Source organism: Anser anser (genome assembly GCF_964211835.1).
Source record: "Anser anser genome assembly, chromosome: 1".
Taxonomy (NCBI): Eukaryota; Metazoa; Chordata; class Aves; order Anseriformes; family Anatidae; genus Anser; species Anser anser.
Window position 1 is genome coordinate 16,727,816 of NC_139720.1, and position 27,222 is coordinate 16,755,037.

General features: G+C 44.1%; 1 protein-coding gene across 5 annotated transcripts in view; it reads right to left on the reverse strand.

Annotated features, from left to right (window-relative positions):
- The window catches only part of CELSR1 (cadherin EGF LAG seven-pass G-type receptor 1), a 166,527-nt gene that overhangs the window by 71,000 nt on the left and 68,305 nt on the right, over positions 1–27,222 (reverse strand). For all 5 annotated transcript variants that reach the window (XM_083832484.1, XM_083832483.1, XM_083832482.1 and 2 more), the window contains exons 2-4: positions 26,505–27,143; positions 6,044–6,266; positions 1,069–1,184 (exon numbers count right to left, since the gene is read on the reverse strand). In XM_083832484.1, coding sequence (XP_083688610.1) covers positions 1,069–1,184; positions 6,044–6,266; positions 26,505–27,143 — 978 coding nt within the window. The remainder of the gene's footprint in view (positions 1–1,068; positions 1,185–6,043; positions 6,267–26,504; positions 27,144–27,222) is intronic.

A 27,222-nucleotide genomic window follows, 5' to 3' on the forward strand; every position in this document is an offset into this window, starting at 1 on the left:
CTCCCCAAACTGCTCCTGGACTAATTCAGGAATATGAGAGGTTTACCAAGAGCATCAGCAATCCTTCTGAAGTCCGGAGGTCATTTCTGGTGGCTTCAATGTGCTTCAGCTGCATGCTTCAGAAGCTGACAGCTTCTTATGCTACCCCTACTGTGGAAATTAGTGTTGCTGGTCATGATTTCTTGGTGGAACTAGTTTATTGGTTTTGTTTGCTTGTTTTTAAACCCAGAAAACATCCCTCTGTTGAGGCTGGATCAGGAAGAGCTTGTTCTAATCGTGCTTTCATCAGGAAAATGGTTGTCACTGCCAGGGTTGATTTTCTGGAGCAAACCTCTCCCCTGGGAGAAGGCCACGGTGACAGTGATACGGTCCATCCTGAGCTTCGCTTATTGGCCTTCCACTCTCCCTGCTCCTGGAAGCACTAAAACATGCCAAATTTGTCCTTATGCAGAAAGAAAGCAAACGTCAAAGCCTCCAGTCTGTGTTTTCTAGCCCACCCTGGTGATGAGAGGGCAGCTTTGTTCTCATAAATTCATTGTGGTTTGCATGAGGGAGAGATGCTGTTAGAGGGCATCAGTGGATTCCAGCGATGCATTGCTTGTCACGAGGCAATAAAGAACAGCAGGCATTTTTCATTTGTCTGTTAGCTTTTCCTTTGGCTCAAGTGTATCTTTTAGACAACAGTTATGCACCTAGTTTTACTGATAGTGTAGCGTAAAAGCGCATAAACACACAAAATTTATCACAGCATCATAAAATGAAGGTTCATTTACCCAAACATTGGCTGTCAGCCTAGTGCCAATCTTTTATAGTCCTCATAAACTCCGGGTTTTATAACTGATATGTTGACAAGCTCCTGCCTATGACAGCGAGTGTCACCACCACAAACTGCTACAGTCTGGATTATTTTGCAACACCTTCCATCAGTTGTAAACTGTACAACGTCAGCCAGTTACTCAATTAATGAGGCAGCAAATAGCTGTATAAAGACATGGAAGTGCACTTCCAACCAGACTGAGAAGATCTCAGGACCCTACGTAGAAGTGCTCGACTGGGGTGACACCTCACCTGCAGAGAACGTGAGCTGTATCTGCTCCTCGATGATCTCCAGCGCAATGAAGTCGTGCTTCTCGTTGAAACGCCCGTTGTAGAGGAGGAGAGCATTCCTTTCCCTGGTTGCGAACCTGGAACGCAGAGACCAGTAGTCAGGTCGTGCTCCCAGAAATGCAAGACTTTGACTCCTTCTTTAGACAGAAAATTATAAAATTAAGTAAGAGGCAGGACAAATACTTTATTTCACAATCGACAGAGGCGGCATGATGGAAATTATGGGAATCTCTGCAAAAATCTGCTGTGGATGCTGACCCTAACAAAAGGTAAAATGATGCAGAGAGACAACTCAGAATGAGGATCTGATTCTACCCAAACAGCAGCAGTTATTACACTTTGCAGAGTTGGAAGGCCAGAAAGCATTCTGACATCAAAGGGGGAGTACTTGCTGCCTGCTTACTGTCTACATGCTGCATGCTACAAGGAGAGTCATAAACTGATCAAAAAGAACTGCTGGGGAGGCAAGGGGCAAAGAAAGATAAGAGGTATTTTAATAATGCCATGCAGATAATCAGGGTTCCTCAATCGACAGATAAGTCACTTGGAGGGAGGAAAATAAACACTTTAATGATTCCAGCTCCAATGGGAGGCTTTTTGTTCCTATTTTTCTTGTGCTTCCAATATGGGATGTATCACACCTTTCCTGCGAAAACAGAGACAACTCCACTTTCGGAAAAGCCTGCTTTTTGGTCAGCACAGAACATTTTTTGACAATTTCTGTGTGTTCTGTGCATTTTATAATTTTGAATTGAATCCTGTTATCTCTGGGGATTTACAGACAGCTCCCATCTATTTACAAAAGCAAAAATTTATGACACTTTACATAAACACTTTCACAAAGATTAATATAGAAAGAGGGAAAGACAGGGAAACCATGGGAATTTCTTGTGTTTCCAAATGGCAGTGTAGTTTGATTTTGTATTTTGAACTTCAGGAAATACGCCTGATTTAAATTAACCCACTTTTCCCACAAATGAATCAACTGCTGAGCACAGCCAGTGAAAAGTGCTTTCTGAAGACAGAAGAAATTACTCTTGTGCGTGTCAAGAAATATCGGCTAGCAAGGCTCTCATGCAGTGCAACAAAAACCGCATTCAGAGATTATGAAAAAACATCGAGATCTGGTATTTGAAGTAAATTTTTTCAAGACCAAAGAACATTTTTAAACAAAAATTGATTGTCAGACATATGTATGTAGTGGATCACACAGAGCAGAGATCTGTCAGAACTACGGGCCTGAATTTGAGCTACATGGAAATGGGAATTTCTGGTCTATAAAAATGTACTATTTTTGAAGGAGAAGAATTAATTGGTGTGGTTCAAAACATATCAGTCAAATTCTTGAAATTTCCAATAAAGTAAAAATTGCAAAGAATATCCATTATATTCAATCATAATATTATATTACCATTTTGGCTACTTTTAATCATTTTAAATATATCTATTTATTTCTAAATATGTTTAACTTAATATAAAATAATATTTAAAGCAGTAGAAGTTAAACTAAATGAATTAAGACAATACAGCTGAAATATTTTAATAGTATCAAAACACTGATTTAGATTTCACTTTTCACAGTCAAGTCTTTCATCCAAAGCAGTAAATCCCTGTAAAACATTTCATAAGACTGTATTTTTCAGTGGATATCTGCTTCATCAAAGCTGTTTTGATCAGATCTAACTGGAATATATATATATATGCAAAAGAAATGAGAAATGTATGAGTGGGCAGAAAGAGTTATTTTAACCAGCAATAGCAGGATCTTTACTTCTGTTTGAAAATATTTTTTTGGATATGCTTACAATTCTCTACCATCATTTTAATTTTAAAAAGGCAAAGTATTTTTCTACTTCTATACCTCCGTGTGTATTCGGTTCTATTCTTTGCCACTAGCCCAAGGCACCTTTTGCATCATGCTATTAATTTAATACTGCTGCTTTTGAACTTGCTGAGGTGTCACCAGCAGGGGAATAAAAATACTAGTTTCCTAGTAGAAGGGATCTTTTTAAACTCAGGACATAGGAAACAAAAGACAAGCTTTCCTCAAAGGATTTTGAATAAACGGTGAGAAAACGTCTCCACTGACTGTGTCTCTTGGAGTGAAGGAGGAGTAGCAACTGCTGGGAGGAGGCAGGGAAGATGTATAGTGCTGGGAGCAGAAAGACATGCCTGGTCTGTACCCGACATAACCGCACAGCACAGCAAACAGGAAAAGTGTTTGGGGTAAATGTGCACGCGTGTTTTTGCTCTTCTACCCCTTTCGTTAGGAATATTGTGGCATTTATCCTGCTAGCAGCACCACTTGCTATATAAAATCTATGTGCCCCAAACAATTTTTGCACTGGAGGTCTTTGCTGCTCTGCTAAGCTTGTAAGAATTATACGGACTTCAAAGAAAGAGCAAAATATATTAGTTATGGTACTGGAGCACACAAACATCCTGCTTTTTGTCAGGAGCAGGTTGTGAGTCACTGGAGGCTGAAGGAAGCCGGACACCCTGTCATATTAAGAATGCTCCTGAATCATAAAATATGCAGTAGCAAATTCTTTGTCTAATCGAACCGCTGATTCTTGCTTATCCTCACATAATGTTTTCCACCTGCTCTGAAGGATAATAAAAGCCAGAGAAATAACAAGTGTGAAAAAAAGTGAACTGCAGGTATGAAAAGCTAAACGTGTCCCTGTCCTGGACAGCGTGGGATGAAGCCTGGGATGACCAAGGCTTTTTATAACCACTCTGAGTGGACTGTGCAGTGTTTAGCTTGGGACTAAATATGCCATCTTGGTTTAAAGATGGTGAAGAAATCCCAGTGCAAGCACTGCCACGTGAAGGCAGCTCGCTGTTTCTCAATAACCCCCACGCAGAGAATTTGAGTCACTTTAACTTGAAGCACCCTACACATCAAAGATCTCTTCCCGAAAGCCTGAAAAATGACACCATGTGGCTGCGGGGACAATCCAAGGGTAGTGCAGGTAATTTATGCTGGCAGCCAGCCTAGACCGCTCCTTTGTTTGCACTTACTGTGGGTCTGACAAGTCCAACGGAGCCTTTTGCTTCTCAGCTTTTCCCGCTGCTTAGATCTAAACCGAACTTCTCAGGCACAATTCGTCCCTGCCTTGGCTTGCATGCAAACCATGTCTGCACATCCTGATTTAACCAAAATTTCAAGAGTCCGTAAAATTTCTGACCAGAAGTTGCCTGTCCCCTGCCAGGCGTAAAACACCAAGCAGCTGCTGGCCGCTGGCTGGGACATGTGCCTGGTTTTGCCTGTCCTGAGCACTTTCTCTAGGCAGACACACAAACATGTCTGTTGTTGCTACCGTTGTTCTACCGACCAACAAACCCCTGACGTTGCCCTTCGGGGTGAGGGCTAACACGTTTTGTGCTATTTGCTCAAAGTCAGCCGTGAGGGACAACCAAAGGTCAATCCTGAGCAGCTAAGCCATGGGAAAGCTGCAAGCCTGCACCCTCACCAGAGGAAACACCAGTGTCCATCCGGAGCTCTGACTCCACAGCGGATAAGCCCTGTGCCATGGCCTGAGCAAAGAAGTCTTCTCCAGAAAAGCTTTTTTTTCTAACCCTGGGAAGTCTGAAGGAGGGGAGGAGAGCCCTGTTGCACACAGCGTGGCTGCCACCATCACTCCCCTCACCCCAGAGCTCCTCGATTGTCCCTATGGGCAAAGTGACAGCCCCAGAAAAATCTGCCCAACGAGGATCTGTCAGGGCAGGTAGGACAGGTATGAGGCCGCTCACACCTGGCAGCCAGGATGGGACCAGAAGCAGGAGCTGGTCATGAAGGCCAGGAGGAGCGAGGTGAGGAGCTGGGACAGTCAGGGTTGTCCCAGGCATGAGGCTGGGAACCAGAAGAGAGCAAGGACCTGAGGAGCACCGGCCTGCGCTCAGCCATGGCCTGACAAGACCTCGTCCTCTCACAGGCTGGTAAACAGGGGAGGGGAAGGATGCTCCCAAATAAGCAGCATGAGTTCTCTGGGTCTGCAGCTGACCCGAGGGTCATGAGACCCAAAATGCCTCCTAGAAAAATGCCTGACATGCTCTAGAGGTGGCAAACCCACCTCCCATCCTCATACCTCTCAGGCCAAGGGCTGCTGAGATGTGGCCAGAGGTTGTGGCCCGGCACCACCCCATGGCCTGGGAAGGCCCCGGGGTCCCCTCTCCCCACACTGCACAAACCCGGGCTATGAGAGCAGGGGAGCAGAGGAAGGTCGGGAGGACGCAGGCAGCCCAGCTCCCTCCCTGCGAACCAGCACAGTCCCAAAACCAAGCGGCAGGGATTGGACCCTCAGTAGGACACACGGCGATGGTGACCTCCCCTGAGCCACGGTATCAGCCGCCATCCAGATACCGTCACTGCTGCTGGTCCCCCCAAACCTGTGAGGGTTGAGGTGAGCCCTCTCAGCTGTGTGCAGCACTCGGCACCTCTTCACCAAGAAAGGACCATGTGTGTCCAAATACTAACCTCCAAAGCAGAGGAGGTGAATAAACTGCTTATTTTTAGTAAAGAAGTTTTTAGTAAAGAAGTTTTTAGTGAAGAAGTTTTTAGTAAACAAGTTTTTAGCAAAAGTCTGTAGCACCTCAACAGCATCCCCCACAGGACAGAATGCTTTCAAATAACAGGATTATGCCCCACTTCCAGGAGTCAAGTGTCAGAAATCCCTCATGGTGACCTCTACACATAGGTAATTTGTTTGGTTACAACGTTTAATGAATGTGTCCCAAGCTGGAGCAGAGAAGCCACCAGACCCAGGCCTGTGCCAGGACCCTTCCACATGGGGACAAACAGGGAGGCCAGGGACTAACAAACAGGGAGGCCAGGGACTAACGAACAGGGAGGCCAGGGACTAATGAACAGGGAGGCCAGGGACTAACGAACAGGGAGGCCAGGGACTAACGAACAGGGAGGCCAGGGACTTACATGAGGGAGACGGTGAAGTGGAAGCGCTGCCGCAGCCCCTTGAAGGTGATGAAGGACTGCGGGGGGAAGCTCCTGGTGGTCATCTCGCAGTAGGGCCGCTCATATTCGCCCGGGGGGCACTCGCACTTGAACCCCCCGATCAGCAGGTTGACACAGGTTCCTCCGTTCTTACACACCCCTGGGGCACAGCGGCCGGAGCGGGCGTTCACCTCGCAGTACTCCCCTGGAAGGGCAGAAGGAGACATCAGGGAAGGCAACATCTCATCCAAGCTACAGGAGACACGGGGACCCCAAGCAGCAAGATGTGGGAGACACTGGGACCCTAGTGCTTCTGCTACAACTTCAGCTGCTTTCCAACGTCTGCACCCAACTCCATCTGCAATCGAGGCACAAATCCACAGCTGCAGGGGACTAAGGATGCTGCATTGTCTTTCTAGTCTGAATTCTCAAGGTGGTTGAGAGTATAATCCTCTTTCAAATATTTGACAGTGTTGGCCCTAGTTTTCAGATTCCTTGGCCACTTTCACAGCTGGTGATAAATATAAAGCTGGTGATAGATAGATCTGTATGGGAGAACATAGCACTACAATTTAAAAACGTGCACACTCCCTGTCAACCGAAATATGTGTAAATTGTTCCAGCATTTCACTGCGGGTAGGAAATTGTGTAAACAGATAAGTGTTTGCACTTCAGCTCGGCTGGAATTCGGCTTTGCTGCCCATGTCAGCGGCAGGGTGCGGCAGAGCCTGTGACAACGCTTGCAAAGCATTTATAAGAAAGAATGAGCAGGATGCCGATGACATATGTATTGCTTCCATATTTCCAGTGCATCCTGCAGGTGACAGTGATTTTCTGAACGGTTCAGAGACGGGCACAGTAATTTATGCAGAAGTTAAGGATTACTTGTACCACTTGCTGAAGCTGTTTTCCCCCAAATGTTTCATCTTGACTCTGTTCAGAAGTCTGTATTAAGAAGAACACATCTTAATGAACACTGAAAAATCAGGTATCTTGCTTTGTATGTATATAATCTTTTCTGTTTTTTCCCTAAATCTGAATGTGGATCATAGTTTTAAAAAAAAAAAAAAACAACAACAAGTAGCAATACACTGTAATGTACAGAGGACAGCCACTTTGAAAAATCTGCTGTGGCTGGGACATCACTTAATCATTGTACAGAAACGTGGCCCTCTGTGTGAGTTAATTAGTTAACATTTACGTTTTGGCATGTGTCTTCTTAAGGTTAACTGTGTGACGCTCTATTGGGTGTTCAGATCCTGCCTGTAAAACTATTCACAGAAATTGGAGATGGCTTATAGCATTGAATTTTACTCAGTAAGTACAATCTGACAACTAAACGCTACAGAGCAACAGTACACAAGACAGCCAGCTGAAGGAACACATTCCCATCAGTTTGATGTTTGCATGATGACTCGCTACAAGATTATATAATTACATTAATTCAAACACAGTTAAAATCGTGCAAACACATTCCTGGAGGAAAGCAAAAGCATCAGGAACTGCGGGCAGCGACTCACAAACGAAGGCAAATTAAAACAGAAAGTTGTGCCGCAGCAGCTGCTCCCCCAGGTTCCCACGCCAGCACCAGCCGCGGTGGAGCCGGGTGGGAGCTGCTCCGGGAGCACTGCCCTGATCCAGACCCGGTGCTGCGCCTCTTTTTGGTGGCAGGCTGTCAGCTGCAGCGGTTTGCAGCTGTTTTGCACGGTTTGGTAGCAGCCCTGGGACAAGGCGAGGGGACAGCACTGCTGCATTTCTCCTTGCACATCAGCATCACGCGCCTTTCACGCCGGTACGACGTACACTGGTGAAATGCCTGAGCAAGTTCAACAGTGCTGTAATCATTTCCCGAGGGAAATGTATGCCATCCGGGTAGGTTCAGGTCCGGTGGCCCGCAGAGGACCGACCTCTGCTCCCTGTCCCTGCTCCCATGACCAACGGAGTCACCAGACACCGCCTCCGGATGAGCGTGTTTGCAGGCATCTCCTTGCAAACAGTATATGGGGCTTTCCAGTTTATTTTAAAAGGACATAATACAAGGCACAAGGGACCGAAACAAATATCGCTATAATAATAATTCTCACAGTTAACAAATTAAAAAATAAATCTTTCCCACCATCCTAGAGGGTGTGCAAGCCCAAACTTCTGAAGTAATAAACTGTATAGCCGAGGGTTCAACTTCAAGCCTGTGCTTAGAGCTTTTCTGATTCACGACTGATGTTCTCATATTCTCTTTTTAACATTAAGATGAAATGCTGTGAAAACCACTTGATAAATATCTCCCCGTTTCCATTTATTAACTGTGAGTATCAGGTTAGGCAAGATTATGTGAAGACACCTTCCTTAAAACTTTAATGAGGAACTCAGCAAGATTAAAATGCTCTACAATGTGTTTCTTCTGAAAGAATCTGTTTATATCATCCAAGACAGAAAATGCCCTCAGTGCACTGTATATGCCAAAAATGCTCACACAGGCATCACATGCACGATGAGGACATTACAGAAAGTGCTTTTTGATGATGTGTGGCATTAGCAGAGTCAATCTCCCCTTAACCCAAGAACTGCACAAATCTTGCATACCAAAACTCTACAAAAATTGGAAAAACAGAATTTCTACATAAAGGCAAAATACAAGTTTGTCCCTTTAAAAAAAAAAAATTACTAGGATATTCTATGAACTAACTCTCCAGCTCAGAGTGGAATCTAATCTTCAAGGCTTTCTGAAAACAGAATGATATATTTGGCAACAGCAAATAATGGGCAGACCTGAACACACAGGGAGAAAAAGACAAGACCCAAGCAAAAAGGAGGAATTCCTCTCACTGCAGCATGCTCTGGAAATGCCATGGCAATACAGAGGGGTAATATAAAAGCCTAAGCTGGAAGTCACTAGAGGTTCTGTATTAACTCTGTGATGTAACAAGAACCAATCGGCCGTTTGTCTGGGTACCTACACAGGCACAAAACTATTTAAGAGAAAAGAAAGCTCATAGAAAAGATCTATTTAATTATGTTTATTATTGCTTTTTATTATGATGCTTAAAGAAGCAGTTAAAAAAATAGCAGTTCAACTTTAAATATGATCCTTTGTCCTATATTCATTCAGCTGTAGCATCATTGATGTCCCAGTTCCTAAAATTATTCTGAATTCTCATTAGTCTGTAATGTAAATGAGAACTGAATTTGAGGCGCATTCTTTGATGCTGAATTTTCATATTTTGTGTATATTTACCGGAATATACTGAAACAGCATTTTTGCAATCTCTGCAGAAACTCCAAGGCTCCCTATGTTTTAAGGTGCAAAGGTCTACCAGGAAACTTGACAAATCCTTATTTACCATTTCTCCAAAAGTACAAGCAGTGCCTGGGCTTATTTAGAAACACGGCCTTGGTGGCTTTATTAAGTAGCCACCTGAGCAAGCATTTATTTGAAGCACTGCTTTGATCAGGAGCACCCAATCCATTCTGGCAACACAAGGCCCCTTCGTGCAGCTCTGCAGCTTGTCACTCCCAAGGGCGGCCACCTCACCCCAGCCACATCTTCATCCCACAGCACTGTCCTGCGGGAGTGCTGAGGCCTGAAAAACACACAAAAATGAAGCGAAGCCTGCATGTACTCGAAGGAAGAGCTGGTTGCTGGCTGACGTGCAGAAGCCAAGGTCGGAAGCCCCTCAGGGAAGAGCTCACGAAGGAGCCGGAACGGAAGGGATCTCCATCAGGCACAATACCGGCATTCAGGATGAAGAATGAGGAGCCTGTGCGCCCGCTCCAGCTGAAGGTCAGAGGGCTGAGCCCGCAGAGGAATCTCTGCGTGGTTGGAGGTGATGTCTCGCAGTCCGGTGGGAAAAGATAGTACAGAGAGGAGGGCGAGCTGCTGCAGGGGGCTGCAGGGGCTCAGGTGAGAAGAGCACAGCCCAGATGGCCACCGCAGGCAGCCTGGGGATGGTTTGTGAAGCTGGAGATGTCGGTGTGGCTCACCCTGCCACCCAGGCTGCCCTCCACTCCTCACCATGCTTCCTTTGTTAATATAATTTCATTTTTTTCACATTGGCCAACTTTTTGGAAATCGCCTAAAAAACTACTTATACATCACAACTCGGTGAAATCCACGCAGGAAACATCAAGCTTAGTCCCTCCAGCTGCTAAATCCAGAGCATGTGCTGTCAGATAACACGGGCTGTGTCTGCCTCTTATCTGCTGGGCAGATTCTTGGGCTGTGAAAAACTGCCGAACCAAGCCCGCACGTGGTTTGCTGTTACAGGATAGTGGCTGATCTTATATTCCGTCCATTAATATTGGTGACTCTTAAAGATACACGTCCTGTGGCTTTTACATGGCCCTTTATGTCATGTTCCCCAGTTTTAAAGCCCTTGAGATTACGATAGCTGCGCTTTTGACACTGCTTCCTACTCTAAATCGTACCATCTTTCATATGCCTCTCCTTCAGTTTTAGGATTAACTTTACAAAGATGTTAATATAATGTTATAATATAATGTTACAATAATTTCTTATAGGAATTTCATGTAAGTGGGGGCACCATGGTATCAGGCATAATACAACAAGAACAGGCAAAGAAAAGATTGGCTAGAAAACGGCTTCATTTCGTCCCCCTCTGACACATAGTCCAAATAAAGTAATGGAATAGTTTGATGAATGAGCAATAAATGATGATAAACAAGTGAAAAGAAATAAAAGTAAGCTATTTAAAAAATGAAAACATAATCTTATAAATGCAAATACGTTGTGAACTGAACATTATGCACACCAACAGCACACCTGCATGCATCGGAGCCGTCTTTCCGGAAACCCGCCTGTGGTTTTGTTGGTGAGTTGCCTGATGACCTTACAATGACAGACAATGCATAATGTTGGGAAACTTGCTGGGAACAACGTGATGGCATTGGAATAAATACAGAGTTATTCTACTCTTCAGTTTACTACAATATCCCCATTTAAGGACTAGTCCTCAAAACTTTGTACAATTCTCTGATGGTTTACAACTGGCATACTACATTAAATATATATATTTATACACAGACCTGCACCGATGTTCTTGTTTCTTTTTCTTTTGCAGGTTCCCCAGACACGTATTAATTTTTCACTCAGTGTCTGTAATTGTTTGACTTGAATTGATTCTTCTCTCCTTTCCTCCCTCCTGCCATTTGCTCTAGATACATACTAATCTCGTTCTCCACACTTGTAGTTGCTTCATCAGAATGGAAAGCACTTTGAGAAGCTGACTTAAGCAGCCAGCCTAAAATGACATACTTTAAAGTGGAAAGGAGAAACCACAAGAAATAGGGCAACTGAATTCTTCAAGAAATCCCCGTTGACCCATCACCCTAATAAAGAAACAACCAAAGTTAAAAGATTATTTGGTATCTTGCACATTAGGAGAAAATCAGTCCTCCTCTTCCTCTAAGTAACTAAAACACTACTGTCCTATTCCCCAAATATCTGTTTGATATCTGATTTTAAAATCTCCTTTGCAGTGGATGCAGTGGATGGCAGAGATGCAAGGTGATGGGGACTCGGAGGAGGGAGGGATGTGGTGGAGTGGCTGAAGCCAGGTCCATGGCCTGCCCTGTCACCTGTTAAAACAAGACATGTTTTCCTCCCAGTACTTCTCCTTTTTGTCCCACTCTGCAGGACTCCCACTTATAGACCCGTTGTCTATACAAATTAGTACAGAACCAGCATGGAAATCTGTACTGGGATGAGATAAACAGGGTGGGATTCAACACCCCCACTCTGGGGACAGTTTCACCGCTGTTTAGGCTGAGAGGAGTTACCATAGTCCTCTTTCCCCAACACATTGCACTTTCCTGCTCCTCCTTTGTACTCATGTAATCCTGAAGTAGGCTGATTTGCAGAGCTAATATGGCAAAACCCCACTGAGACTGACTTTTCTAATGTAGGGTTAGTGATCTTCTGCTTAGGCCCCTCCTAGGATCGATGGGATGAATAGCACAGCGGGCACAAGGGAAGGAAGCAGGAACATGCACCCAGTAATAAGAACGAAGGAATGGTCTTAGAAAGGTTTAACTGTTATGGAAATACTGTTTTAAGTTATTTTATACAGCTCATGAGTGGGTGTAGTGGCTTACATTTGACTTGGGTGAACTGGATCAACACCTACAGCAGACACCCACCTCCCTTCACAGACTGTGCAAGCACGTACTGCAGGAAAATTGACTCCTGACACGCCTCCAATGTAGGCACAAGTCAAGTAATGAAAATAAATAGGGGAAATATGCCCATAAAGAGAAATTAATGGCTTTGGTGACTCTGTGGGGCATGAGTCTATTCCCAGAATCAAACGGGAGAAATCAGCCTTACTTGCCAGCGCAGTCCATTTGCAAATGAAACATTACACAAACAAACAAACCCAGAAAAATACTCTGTTGGTTTTATGGGAGAAGTCAGAGAGCAGTTACCCAAAGTTACCAAGCCACTCTGAATGAGGTAGAAGTTGGATCAAACAGAAATTGGAAGCCACCTGTGCATTGGTGACCGTGATTCATTAGGGGATGGCTACATTCACAAACCACTTTACACAAACAACATAGAAGTGCCATTTGAAGAGCAGAGGCAAATTTGGGCTCCCTTAAAAATCAGTGGCCAAAGCCCTGCTGCCACTTCAATGCCAGAAGCGCTCATTAGACTTAACACTGACATTGGTGTTTGTTGCTTTGGGAGGTTCCTCCATTAGCCGGCTACTAAATGTTCAAATTAGAAAACACGCTTTGGTGTTTCCTTTTACATGTTAATTTAGGTTTTCGGATTTGGAATCGACCTAGGAAAATTAAAGTCAGTCCCAACCTTCTTACAGGGAGAAACGTCAGCTTGATGTCCAGGAGTCTCCCTCCTCCCACTTGCTTTCTGCTCCCTTTGCTGCCTTCTGCACTATAAAGGCAGATCACAAAAAACAGGGTAAAGTACAACAATACATGCCCAAACCTACACAACCACACTCCACCTATAGATGAGCGCCTGTGCGTGCACACAAACACACTGTTTAGGACTAAATCCCACTGAGTCATGACAGCTGGCCTTTGTAATTTAAGATGCTAACTCTTCCAGATTTAACAAGATGTATTTGCAAGAGAGTAACCTGAATTTAAAACACTAAAATAACAATAAAAACATTCCTCTCGCAACCTATATATTTATAGCTTGCCAAGTAACTCTCTGAGGTGATAGACATGATCCTATAATGATTCTCAGAAAATCACTGTTTTATCTCCGGATATGGTTTAATTTCTCTTGCGGGCACAAGCCCTAGGCTCTGAGCTGGTGGGAAGAGATGGCGCAGAGCTAGCAGTGCTCTCCCAGCTGTACATCGTTGCTCTCCTCCACCACCACCCTGCTCCCCGTTCTGGGCCTTTTTCCATGAAGCTCCCCCCCCAGCATTCCTGACAAGTCACAAATCAGATTTCCAAATATCATAGGACTGGGTTAAAGGTCATGTGATCTTTAATCATGAGATGCTCAAAAATAATGAACATGGGATGGTTTTTTTTTTTTATTTACTTTTATCTGCCCCTGAAACTACGTATGGCATCCGCTGGCCCCAAGGCATGTGAGGGCTCTTGGTGGTCAATTCCAGCCTGAAACACACATCAGAAAATGGCTGCTCCGAGGGTTCTCACGATTCTCGCTCCCAACCCAAGGGGAAGCTGCTACTCGCCCCTTCCCACTTCTTCCCATGGGGGTCCTTGAAGTTGGCCACTGCACCCTGGCTGCCCCATGGCCCTGAGATCTCCTGGGAGATCCCACAACAGGAAACTCCTGTGGTCAAGTGGGCAAGGGAAAGGCCAGAACCCCATCCCACCTGCTGATCCTTCAGGAAGGACCCTTCCCCTACAGTGCTAAAGTAGCACCGCACTATATTTTACAAAAACAAGAGCAGGGGAAGCTCAGGTCCCTTTCTCTTGAGCTTTTTCAAGCCATGCACTGCACATGGTGACACGGTGCCGAGCTTCTCGCCAGTCCAAAACCAGGCCCATGCCCCTGTGCAAAGCACCAAGCACTACGTAAATATGTGCCCCTTTTCCTCACCTCTTCCCCTCCCCGATGGTAAAACAAGGCAAAATAGAAGACACCCTGCAGGGATGGATGGATGGATGGATGGATGGATGGATGGATGGATGGATGGATGGATGGATGATGGATGGATGGTTGGTTTGGGATTTGGGGCTTTGCATTTCAATGAGAAGGAATAATTGAAAAAAAAAGGAACAATGCTAAGGAGGATTAGTGATATTTGGGGCATGTCTGTTGGAGAAATTAATTAATCTGTTGATTGCAGAAATGATGAGCATGTTTTCAAGATGATACATGCTCTATTTGAATGGTCACTGGACCTTGTACCTCCCATGTGACTTCCACCAGTGCTGACAGGAACAGAGCACAGGCAAAAGTCATAACTGAGTCTTGGGATTTTACAGCTCAGGCATTAGCATCAGTACTCCGCAAAAAGCCCCTCTGGGTTGTTGAAAACTCTTCAGGCCACGTCTATCACCCAGGACTATGTACAACACAAAATTACACAGGAGAAAAAGGAAGCACACAGAAATTTCCAGTTCTTGTTGAGTTCTGTGGCAGGTATATGTTGTTATACAACTTATCATAATGCAAATTGCACTGATTTGGGGTAAGATACGGTGATGAAGCACTGCCTTTCAAAGGCCTAGGCTTTATCTCTGGATATATTTAGTAAGGGAAAAATTTGACTGTAGATGTTCAGGATAAAACCCTAATTAGCTTATGTCATTGTGTCTGCAATTTGCATCATCTCTTACCCGGAATAAACCTCGTGGAACAGACCTTCCTAAAAATCCTGCTTTCCTGCCATTCTGTTAAAACCAATGGGAAACCCGGAGGTGTAAGAACAAGACACTCCTCCACACAGCACAGGTAACTCATTTACAGAGGAATATTCCTCCCTCCGTTTATTTTTAAGAGAAACACTCTTCCTCTACCTTTACTACATATACACCCGATGTCATTTTTTTCTCTCTGCTCTCTGTGCCACGTGAGTTGTCTTAAACTGAGCAAGGGCACGTAGAGGGGTCCCAAGGCTGGAGCAGCCCCTGCAGCTCACAGGACACGCTCCCTTAGGGACAGGTTTTGCAGCCTGGTCCTTATTTGCATCCATGTGCACTTGCATGCTCTGCAGCATGGGAACCAGCTGCCGTACCTGGTTCTCACATCCTTCCACGGGCAGCCGGTGTAAGAAAGAAAAAGGTCACTCGTGACCTCAGCATGCATTTGCTCAGATGACAAAAAAAGATTATTTTTGCAAAGTAGCAACTTTTACTGGGCACTGAATGCCACACGGGCACCGAATGCCACCATGGGCACCGTAACTGCCCCAGGATGCTGTTTCACAGGCCACTTCAGACCCACACAGCCCTTTTCAAAATATATTAAGCTATTTACCTGACTGAGGAACGAAAGCAAGGCACGGTGGCTGTGCTGTGTGTGTGCAGTAATGACTTTTATCAGCAGGAACTGGGAGTCGGAAAACTAGACATGCTTTCAGGCACAACCCAACTTCCTGCCCACTTTCAGCCTGTTTTTTCCCTAAAGTGCTTTCCACGGAGGAGGACACCAAAGGCCTGCAACTCCCAATTCCCAAATTGTAGGAAAACAGCTCTACAAACCTGCATTAAAGGGAGATTAGTGAGAGTTTGCATTTCGTGTTTTCCACAAGCCTGAAATATTCACAGAAAAATCTCCCTCTCACGTCTTCTGTGTAATCCAACACTATGGTAAAAACGATGGCATCGGGGAAACAAGCAGACCTCAGACAAACTCATGCCCCTTAATGTCCTAGGTGGTCACAAAGCTTTGGTGGAATGAAGCATAATGGCCAATTAGTGAGAATACTCGAGGAGAAGCCATAAAATATTAATAAAGCAGCTGAAAAACATGCTTAAAGTAAATCTATTATTGTAATTACATCTTGGGAGGCTGGCATTTCAGAGCTTTGTATTTTCATTTTATAGGAGAAGTGTTAGGTTAAAAGAAAGTTATGCTGGGAAGCACAATACAACTGTCATCATTGCAGACCATGAGTTCAGAGGTTTTCCTTCATGGGGTATTTAGAGCCAGCAAAAGCAAGCTGATGCTCATCAAATTCCCGTTGTTATACACTTAAGGGAAATTTTGAAGGAAAAAAAAAAAAAAGCTCCTTTACTTGCCAAATGCAAAAGATTAGGGTTAAAAAATAATCTCATAATCTTATGTTTTGATAATCCAAAAAATACCTCTGACATGGGTCGGTGAAAATAAACTGAAAACAAAAAGCAGCTTAATCAGGGAAGCCGACGTTTTCTTACTGACTCTTGTAAAAAACATTGCGAAGTCACACATCCTGCATGGAAAATCTTGAAATCGGTGTCTTTTTTAAAGCAGTAACTTTTTAAAAATTTTTAAACAGACTAATTGATAACAAATGCAGCCAGCTTCCACAGACTGTAACCCCTCCTAAAACAGTTAATAGATTAAAATTCAGCCTTTTTGTACAATAGTTTCACTTTGAAATCACTTTGAATGATTACCTAGTCTTGATGGAGTTAATATAGTTTACTGTGTCATCTAGATTGTGTTTAATTATTAATAAAAGACACTACTCTTCATAATAACGTTTCTTAAAATGAGCACATCGGTGTGCTGACCTCTTGCAGGTCGGTTGCCCTAGCTACTCAAAGTATGGGTTTTAATTATTATATTGAAAACGTCTCTTACACGGTTAGCTAAAGAGAATTTGAGAGCCCAAAGTAACGTATCTTTACCTCGATTTTTAGAATCAAACGGAAAATTCAGGCTGACGACTGCCCTGAAAGCTGGGCTGACCAGCGCACGGCACAGTGCCGGGTCCCCACCGGGAGCAGGGGCTGCGGTGCAGGCAGCGAACCGTGATGCTCTAAACAAAAGAGCATTTGCAACAACAATGAGGCTGCGGTTCCCACCACGCTCTGCACAACTGTATTGCGGAGTCGCAATTATCTTGATGTTCAAGGCCAAGTGCCTCAGCCTGGTGCCCAACTGTCGAAACTTTCAGTCATCGTAGCACAAAGGACTGACACACAAGGAGCTGCACTTCTTTTCCTCCCTAACAGGACATCACCCCGAGACCCTCCTCTCTGCACCCAACCATCCTTCCTGCTGGCTCTGCGATCGCTTTCCTGTTGTTTAGCTACTGATGAAAAGAGAAATGGCTAACCCCGGAATTACAAACTTTTTTCACAATTTGGTCTTACTCTCTTTTGTTCAGTTCTCTTTCCCAGTTTTGTAATCACAGCCAGGAGAAAAGGAGGCCCCTTACCTTGTTCCTTGGAAGTTACATTTCTTTTTATATATATATTGTTTTGGAAGATCTAAAATATTTAATTCCAGCCTTCCTGGAGCTCTATTTTTTAGCCTTCATCTCTGCTATGAGAATTGTGAGGGGGTTTCCAGAACATGAAGTATGTTGGAAAAAAACACTACCTCATGACGATTTTATCTTCCCCACAACTAACTGAAAGGCAAGTGCCGTTTTTGCTGGTGGTGGGTTTTGTTTCTTCCCCCTTTTTTTCCTCTTCTCTTCTTTTTTCCTATTTGGTTTATTTTCGGTGAGCAACAACCCATCGAGACACCTAGCAGTGGTAATAAAACACTTAAAGGGTAGTCTAATGCATGGGCTATTCTGACACTTAGCAAGTGGGTGTTTTGATGTATTAGAACGCATTTGTGTGGCTTGCATGCATTTTAAAATTTCATCCAGCTAGCCTGTCTGACACACACACAGAAAAAATAAAACGATGAGAAAAAAACCCGAGTCATATGGTACACATGGCTCAACTTGGCTAAATTAATAAAAGCACAATCGTAAGCTATGGTCACGGAGAAATTTGCAGCAGTTTAATAAAATGCCACTTAAAATATTTTAATTAAAATTCACTTAGCGTGTGTAGTTTCTCTCAGATCAATGTTCTTCAATGGAAATACACGTTGACAATGAAGGTAGTCTATGTGGGAACTTAGCCACGTCACTAAGGAGGGGTTTTACATGTACCTGTAAAATTATAATATCAAATAGCTCCACTTTGTGTAATTACTTTCCACCTTCCCCTTTTTTTAGTTACACCAATGAAGATAAGCAAATGCATTACAACAAAGGTTTTCAAAAAGCCTGGGAGAATTGTGACTCCCATTTAGGTGTGGTAGCAGAAATCCCATTAATATAAAATCAGGAGTACAAGTCAAAAGCAAGTAAGAGCCCCAGAAAATGCTGAAAATTCACGGAACAAGATCTTTCAAAAAGACAAATACCTACAGCAGGTTCAATACATTAAAAGAGAGTTCTCATGTAAGCTAGAACAAAGAAAATCCTAAATTTTTAGAGAATCCCAATTTGTTATTAACTGGAATGGCAATAGGTATCAGAGGTGCTCAACCTGTATTTCTCTTCTATTGAAGAAAAAATGATAGGGTCATGTTCACAGGACATTTTCTTGCCGAGAGCAGGGAAGGAGAGGAGGCCAGATGCCAAAGCCAAGCAGGCGGCAATGCCAGGTCAGCAGCCTGCCTACTCACGTAACCGTGAGCACGCCTAAGAACCTACCCTCTCCCCAAATTACAATATAACATACGTCAACGGTATTAATAACGGGCAGGTGTAAAAATGTAATCGTAAGCACGGAATCCTCCAACAAGTGATTTCCCACGTCCTTCGGACACTGATTTTTAGCTATATGCTACTTGAAATTGTCAACAACTGGAAAGAAAGCCTAAGATCATCAATGATAAATTCTGTAGGTGACTGATGATGGGAGCAGGTAAACGAAGGGAAGACCAGGGCAGCTCCCCAACCATTTTAAGGAAAAGTAGAACAATGCAAGAGAAAACCCAGGTGATGAGCTGTAATCACTAGGCAGGATTTTCTAGACCCTAGAAATTTTAGACCCTGTCATTTTTCTAGACCCTAGAGATTTTTGACCCTATAATTCATAATTGTTTTGGAGACATATGACTAAGGTAGCTTCTGAAGGCAGAGCTAAGTGATTGTACCGGTGAGGGACCTGTTGCTTTCTTTTACAAAGCACCCTTCACGCACCCACTACAAAAAGGCCTGCTAAGGGCAGGAGCCTCGTCAGACAGCCGCTGTAAAACTAATTGAAAAGAACAAACAAAGCAGTAAGTCCGTAGCTACGTTTCCAGATGACAGCCAAGGGCTTTGATCAGCGCAAGAATTTCCATGGGGGAGGAGGAGAAGACACGAGGCTCCAGAAGAGGCACCCAAACCGCCGGCAAATGCAGGACTTCAGCTGACCCAAAAACCATCCACGTGCAGCAGAAGGGCAGGGGCAAGGGAGTGTTGCTGCACGGCTGGGAAGGCTTTCAGGCTTCAAACAGTAGCTAGTTGATACACATCGGGATGAGGGTAATGTGATAAAACTCTTTTCCGGGCTTTCGGAGAAGGCATAGCAGATTGATGTTAGGGCTGCAGGCCATTTACACAGTTTGAGAAGTGTCAACAAATACACCACAGTAATCCAATTAGAGCAGGCTTTCTGCATCCTGACAAGTGAGCATAGGCTGAAGATTAGTTGAAGGAAACATCCGTCGGGGAAAAATCCAGCTACAGGAGAGGGGGACCTCTTCAGTGACTCCTGTGATAATCTGATACAAACTCCAGGCTCCAGATGTTCATCTCCTGTGATTCCGCAGCACTGACAGAAATACAGTCGACAGGAGCGTGGCAACATTTAGAAATTTAATAAACTTCAGCTTTTGACTCTATTCTATAAAAAATGTAACTTTACTCTGTATTAATTATTTCAGCTGTCTTATGGGGCAGTAGTTACACAGTTGTGCTACCAGCTTCAGGTCCAGCTGAGCACCACGAGGCTCCAGCCCAGCCACGAGGCTGTCGTGTGCTGGCCCCATCCCTGCACGCCCTAACAGTGAGCAGCACTGCAAAAACAGGCAAGGACACATCTTAACATGCAGGGGCGCAAAAAATCTCTGCAGGTGTGTTAGAGTGTGTCAGGAAAGAAATCCCTTTCACAGGGCTCTTCTCCAGCTTTCCAGCCACCAGCAGCCCAGACATGGCTCACAGGAGCTGCCTCTGCTGCTCTGGATTTTGCCACCGACGGCTTTTATGTGACCTAGAAGATGCTGCGCCTTGGTTGCCATCCCTTTGAGTAGGGGGACAGCACCACTCTTTCTCAAAGGGGTGTCTCAGAGGCTTCATCTGTTCAGAGTAACTTTTGCAGAGTCCAAAGCAATCCTTAGATGAACAGTGCTTTGTATGGGTACAGCTTGTAATGAACTGAAGTCACAGTTCCTTGACCACACATATACCCAAAGGCAAGAAGTTTGCCTGGTGATACCTCTTCATCTGAATATCCCAAACCAGTACTTATTTTCAGGAATCCATGATGTAAAATGGACATCACAGGAAAAAGAGAGAGAAGAAAGTAACTTTCACAATCGACTGCTGTGCTCTTCAAATGCAGCATGCACTGTGTAATACTCAATGGAAGACTTATTATCCGTGGCTAATTGCAAAGAATAGGTTGTATAAGTTCCTTATATGTTTAGATATTAAGTCAGCTCATGAGACGACATCTGTGGTTCATTGCTCTGTGGCATGGGTAAACGCAATGGTCATATGGGGAAACTTCAAAGCACTGCGAGCCAGATTTATGAGACGCTACGTCTCCCAGTACATAGCTGAATGGTAAAGATCATAAAAAGAGGAAAAGATAGGCTTTTCCAGCTTTTGCACCAGTCCTGCGCTGAAAAATGTTTGGAGGAGCTCTGCCTCTGTACTGCTCACAGAGCCCTCACCAGCTGGCCAAGAGCTGTGAGCTCCCGGGGCTTGGAGAGGTGCCGGTCTGTGCCTGGCTGCTGCCAGCAGCAGGGATGGAGCTTGCCCTGTCCACATCAACTCAGATGCCTGCTTAGCCAGTAAAGGCAGAAGAGGGTTTTCCTTACACAAATTTCATGTGGATTAAACACAGAAAGTTGAAGAAGTGATGGGAAAGCTGTGCAGAGAACAAAACTAAGGAGCAGCAATCCTAAGGAAGGATCCTGTACGCGTATGCTCATTCATCTCTCCATCAGGAGTGAAAGAGTCATCTCAGCTGCAGTGAGAGATCCTCAGAAATCAAAGGAAAATTGCATTGCAGTTAAGTCACTACACACACCCAAACAGCACGGCCTAGCATTGCTGAAAAACAAGAAAAAATTCTAGACCCCCAACATTATACAGACCTTCCTACTTTGCAGGAATGCAACCACCCCAAAAAAGCTTTCTCACAGTACGGCCATTCAGAAACTGCAAGTAAAAGAAACCAGGTATCACTAAACATCAGTCAACATCAAGAAGCAATGAAAATTATTAAAAGGCTGAGAGTGAGCAGTCTTCCTCAACTCTTCCTGCACCCAGAGTCAGCACAAAGATTCCATAAAAAAAATGTTAAGACTTTTTGCAAAAGGGGAAAAGATGCAGCCTTCAAATCTGAAATTATTAAAAATCAGCAAGCACCCTAATAAAAGTATTTGTATTCAAACTCTTGAAAATTAATATACTGCTTTTTACAGCATTAGACCTTGCCACTGTTTTCATATGTTTGCTGTATAAATGCACCTGGAAGACAGCATCACAGCCTTGAAACGGGGACTAAGGGACACTGTTTAGGTAGCACCAGTACAAAATATTGTAGTTAACTTCCTTTCATTCAACTTAATACTTGAATGAGGTATCCTTCAGAGAGATGATCCATAAAGCTGACCTGTACTGTGGACAAGGTCCCTACATTTATAGGAGTGTTTGGGAAGAACAAAATTCCTTATTCAGTGTCTCGTGCTCAGGATGAACTTGGTCACAGGTGTCTGAAAGTGCTGGCAAAGCCCCACGGCCCTGAGACGATAAACTGTGTTCAGCCCTGCCATTGAAAAATGATGGTCTAGGAGTTAAAGATGCCTAAAATACCCATAGTAAGATATGCTGTACAAGATTTTGCTGTTACACACCTATGGGTGCAGGGCTTTAGCAGAGCTGCAGAAGTGTAACCGAGACTGGAATTTCAGACACTCTCGCCCAAGATAAAATGCTCATTACGGCTACCCTGGCTGCCAGATCTCTGTACTTGAAAGCTGAAATTCTTCCCAATAAATCTCTCTGGCCTGAAAAATGAGAAACCGGTATCAGACCAAGCAACGAAATTACTGTCTGAAGGGTGGATATGAGTTAAGAAACCAGAGAAGCAGATCTTCATGTTTGCTTTTACTGCTAGATGTTGTTTGAAAGAGCCAAACACTGAGAACTTGCTGACCACCATGAATAGAGCCTTCTGGCATGACTCTGCAAAACCAGCTACAATTACCTTCTCGTGGCACGCAGAGAGAACTCACGGCGGCGAAGTTAGACGGCACGATTTCTCATGTCAATATGGTATCACAAAAATAAATGAGGACTAAAAAAAAAGTATAACATGCAAAAGATCTCTAATTGCTGTATTTGATTACTACAAGATTTATGACCACTTAAGATTTCTCCCCTCTCTGAAGTGAAATCCAAGGAGAGATGCTGAGGATATGGGAAATTCTCTGGCAATATCTTTTTTCCCTAGAAATTGCTCCTTGCTAGGGGAGAAGTAGCAAAGGAGGCAGAAAGAACGCCCTGCGCTAAGGAGAACTGTGGGAACATCAAATCTCTTCCTTATCTCAGGGTTTTTTATTTTTTTCCCTTTGGATTGCATCTGTTCTGTGTGATTCAATTTTACTTTGGGGAATTGAGACCACAGAGGAGAACAACAGTGGCTGCTGCTGAGCAGAAGGACCGCGGGCACCGAGCTGCCACAGGAGCTGATGGCAGGGCAGGAAATACACCCAAGTAGGTGTCTACAGCTATATGGCCTATAGGAGGCCCCAGGGTGGGGCTGGGTGTGCAGCTAATTAGGGAACTGCTGTGGCAACCATGCCCCCAAAGCGGTGTGGATCACATTAAGCATCCACCCTTCAGGGGTTTGCGCCTGAGGAGTGCAGACATTTCTACCTCTGCCTAAGCCCTCACCTGTAGCTCATCTCAACCGCTCCTGCAGCACTCAGAGATACACAGAACGTAGCTGGAAAAATGAAACAGGTTTTCCACAGTGTCTGAGTTCATTCCGTCTGTTGGCTTAACTTAAATTGCGTCCTTTAAGCCTGCAGTCATGCACACAGCTCCCTCCTGTCAATAGCACCATTGTCAGCGTGCACTGTTGTTCACTACTGTGCACGAGTTTCTATACAAAGAACAGAATTTAAAGCAGTTGCTGTTTTGAAAAACACGATTAAAAATATATGTCCTTGTTCCCTCACCTCCTTCCATCACAGGAAGTGAAGCTAATTCCAGCTCACCAAAAACTAGCCAGTGTTCAGGTTTCAAAAATATCTTATAAGAGCTCAGTTTACCTTTGTGCAAGTAACAGAAGACTCCTGAAGACAGAGGAACTTTCATCATGTATAAATGACTAACAATTACATCAAAACAAATGGAGGGCTTCAAAGCAGGGTGGAAAAATGGGGGGAAATTCCATCTGATTATGATAGGACATAATTATCTGCCACAGGAAATAAATGCTATATTTTTAACAGGTGACCAGTCAGATAGATTCAGTACAGGGTTATGATTGTGTAGTGATTTATCATCGAGTTTCAGTGTATGTTAGCAGAGAGATGATAGATCTTAGTATTTTCTTGCAATTATTTTTCTACATAGGCTCTTAATTGGGAAATTGAAACATGAGAGCTGCCAGAGCAGGCTGCATTTCATTGACTATTACCATTCATATTTCATCTTTTACAATTATTTCAGAGATTCCTAAGTACCTCATGTTGGTATGTTACTACGCTGAGTTTATCCCATGGAAAAATATCTGTAATGCCTGCATCTCCCAATTTTCAGCCTTAGCAATGCTCTGTCCATGCCATCAGCCAAACACTGTTCTGCTTTTCCCATTCACAATCGCTGCATTATGAGTCAATACACACTGCTGTTCTTGAAACAAACCTATACTGCTTAAATGTTAAATAGATATAAAATCTGTATTGTTGCAAACAATAAATATTTATATACAAGCAGCAAATGCAATGTTATGATTAACAGATCATAAACCAAACTTACAAATTGATATGAACTTACTTAAAGAAAGGTCAAAAATTGTAGGCAAAATAATGCAGTTCTTAAAGGAGATTGGGGATAAGATTCCACAATAGATCAAGTACTTTGTAAAATATTTTTGGTAATAGATTGCTTGTTGATAACATTTTCCACCTCGTTCTGTAAAAGGGGTGAAAAACAACCATCTAATGACCACCATATGTGGCCAAGTGTGTCAGGTCTGATGGAAAAAACATTGTCATGCAACACTGAGCCTAAAGGCACTAATGTAACATAAACCAACCACAGAGTGGATACTAAATGTCTACTGCATTCATTCAGCAATAAAACAGATATAGTCAATAATATTTGTATCATTTTACAGGATAAGGAATTCCAGAGCCCTCTTGAACACAAGTGAACTGTCATTCCAAACAATAAAGTGTTTCACTGAAGCATGGTTAATTCTGAAACCTAAAGTTGGCATGCCTATAAGCAGTGCACATTCCTTAATTTCTGATCACTTCAATATCCTGGCAGGACAGTTAATTTTTAACTCAACAAACATGCACTGAAAACACAGTTACAGATCAAATCTTTCTTTGTGTATGAATAATATGCTGCTCTAAATATGTATGGTGTCTGTTCTGACTACAGAATTAATTATTAAATATGTTCATGAATTATTAAGAAAAACTTATCCTCTTTCATTTTTAAGCATATTTAGCCTTTTTATTCTGAAAATTTCTTGCAAAAGACCCTCAAAATTTGATATGGGAATGTCATGTTTCTATCATTCTATGTCATTCCAAAAATTTCCAAGACATTCACTCATGGATGAATTAAGTCTATTTATACGCATACCATTTTCAATGAAACTTGCTATTTCTAAGCATTCCTAATCATACTATAATATTACATAAACATGTTAAATTAAATTAACTGGTCATAAAATCTATTGTGTGGTGCCCAGTGTTTTGCATATTATGCATCAACTGTACGCACAGAAAATGGACTTCATAATGCATTTCACTGTATAAGTCACACACAAGAAGCCTCCCAGGAACAATCATTCCTCAACAAAGACCAGATATCCCAACCATCACAGACAGATTCAGGGTTTCCGTGGTCAGGCAAAAAATTTGTCTCCGGCACCTTCGGAAAGTTCTGTTCCTCCGAGTCCCTCTGATCTCAGGGAGCATCTCCTGCCCCTGTGCTGGGGAAAGCCCAGTTCCCTAACTGATGCCATATCCCTGCTCACTGGCTGCTGGCTCCATTTTTAATTACAGTCCTAAGCCAACAGCCATGCAAAATGAAGGAAAACCCTTCCACCTAGAAGGCTGGATGCAGCCCCGTACGCATACACATCATGTTATTTTTTTATATGAAGACTTAAAATAATTTATGTTTTCAATTTTTAATAACTTCAGCACCGAGAAGCAGGCTTGGGAGCAGTCCCCTCTGCTTTGCACCTCATTTGTGGGGGTCACAGCAGATGTTGATGAGCTGTCAGCATCAATTACAGCCAGGCAGCACGTCAGTGCAGGATGCTTACATGCATGTGCAGTTTCAAACACTTAAATAATCCCACTGCCTTTACTGAAGCACCAGAAAACATTTGGCTAATATTCCTCCCTAACATCTCAAGAATGTTTGAGAAGCAGCACTTTGATCTTCACTAGCTTTCAAGATCATGATGAGGCAAAGCATGTTCCTCAGCAGGCTGCTGGATGGACACAGGCCTAGAAGAAGCCTTCTGGAGTCCACCTGGACACTTACAAACTGGAGCTGCCTCGCAGTGTTTCCCGTAAATGTGTACTGTGGCAGTTTTCGGGCACCATGAACCACCCTCATGCTCTGCACTTGTCCCAAGTGCAACCTTACAGAGGCTGCCCACCCACACCATGCCCCGGTGGGCACTGCTGAGGTGCCAGGAAGGAGTTAACATGCAAAACCATGGGACATGGCCCACCTTTTTCCTTCCAAGTGTTTAGGTAAAAGAAATATGTTTGCACAAATTGAGTAGAAATTCACACAACGGGAATCATTTCGGTAGCTGTTGGTCCCCCTGGCCCGGCCTGGAGCAAGGCACGGCTCCTGTCATGGCGTGTCCCTGGGGATATCAGCCTTACCCAAAGTGACGTGTGGCACTCAGAAGCCTTCCCCCTCCCAGAAGGCACCGCCAGGAGTTTTTCTCCCTTTGACTAAGAATGTCAGCAATTCCAGCTTGATACAGAGCTGGCCTGGTTGACGGGCTAACATATAAATCATGGGTCAAAGATAAGATAAACACATACCAGTGTAGTCCTCGTAGCACTCGCAAGTGTAGCCCCCTTCTCGGCTCCGACACAGCCCGTTGCTCCCACAGGGGTTGGAGTAGCAGAGGTCGATCTCCGTCTCGCAGTAGTCGCCGGTGAAGCCGGGCGGGCAGCGGCACCGCAGCCCGTTGATGGGGTGGATGGGGCGGAACAGGACCGTGTTGGAGCTGATGAACGGGGCCGAGCTGTCGAACTTCAGCACGGAGACGCACTTCATGTAGTTCTCGCAGGGCTCCCGCAAGCAGATGTTGTCGTCGAAGGGCAGCACCCTCTGCGTGGAGATCAGGGTCAGCAGCGTCCTGTTGAGGTAGATCTGCTCCTGAAGGTCCTCGGAGGGGAAGAACTTGTTTCGGATGCCACCGGGGAGCAGAGCCGAGAAGGTCACGTTCAGGATATTGGAGCTGACGTCCGTGTCGTTTTGGATGTTGAAAACGAAGATGCCATCTTTGGCGGTGGACAGCACTGTTGCCACCCCCTCCACGAAGAGGGACAGGAGGGGAGAAAGGAACCTCTCCTGGGACATGTTCTCCAGCCGCACCGTGATGCTGTTGGTGAGCATGTCGTCGGTGATGATGGTGACACGCAGGGTGCAAACTGCCGTCACGCTGTGGACGCCATCTGAAGGGAAAAGAGAAAGATTACAGTGGTGTCAGAGACTGGGCTTCAACATATGGGCAAGGACGTTCCTGCAGTCTCC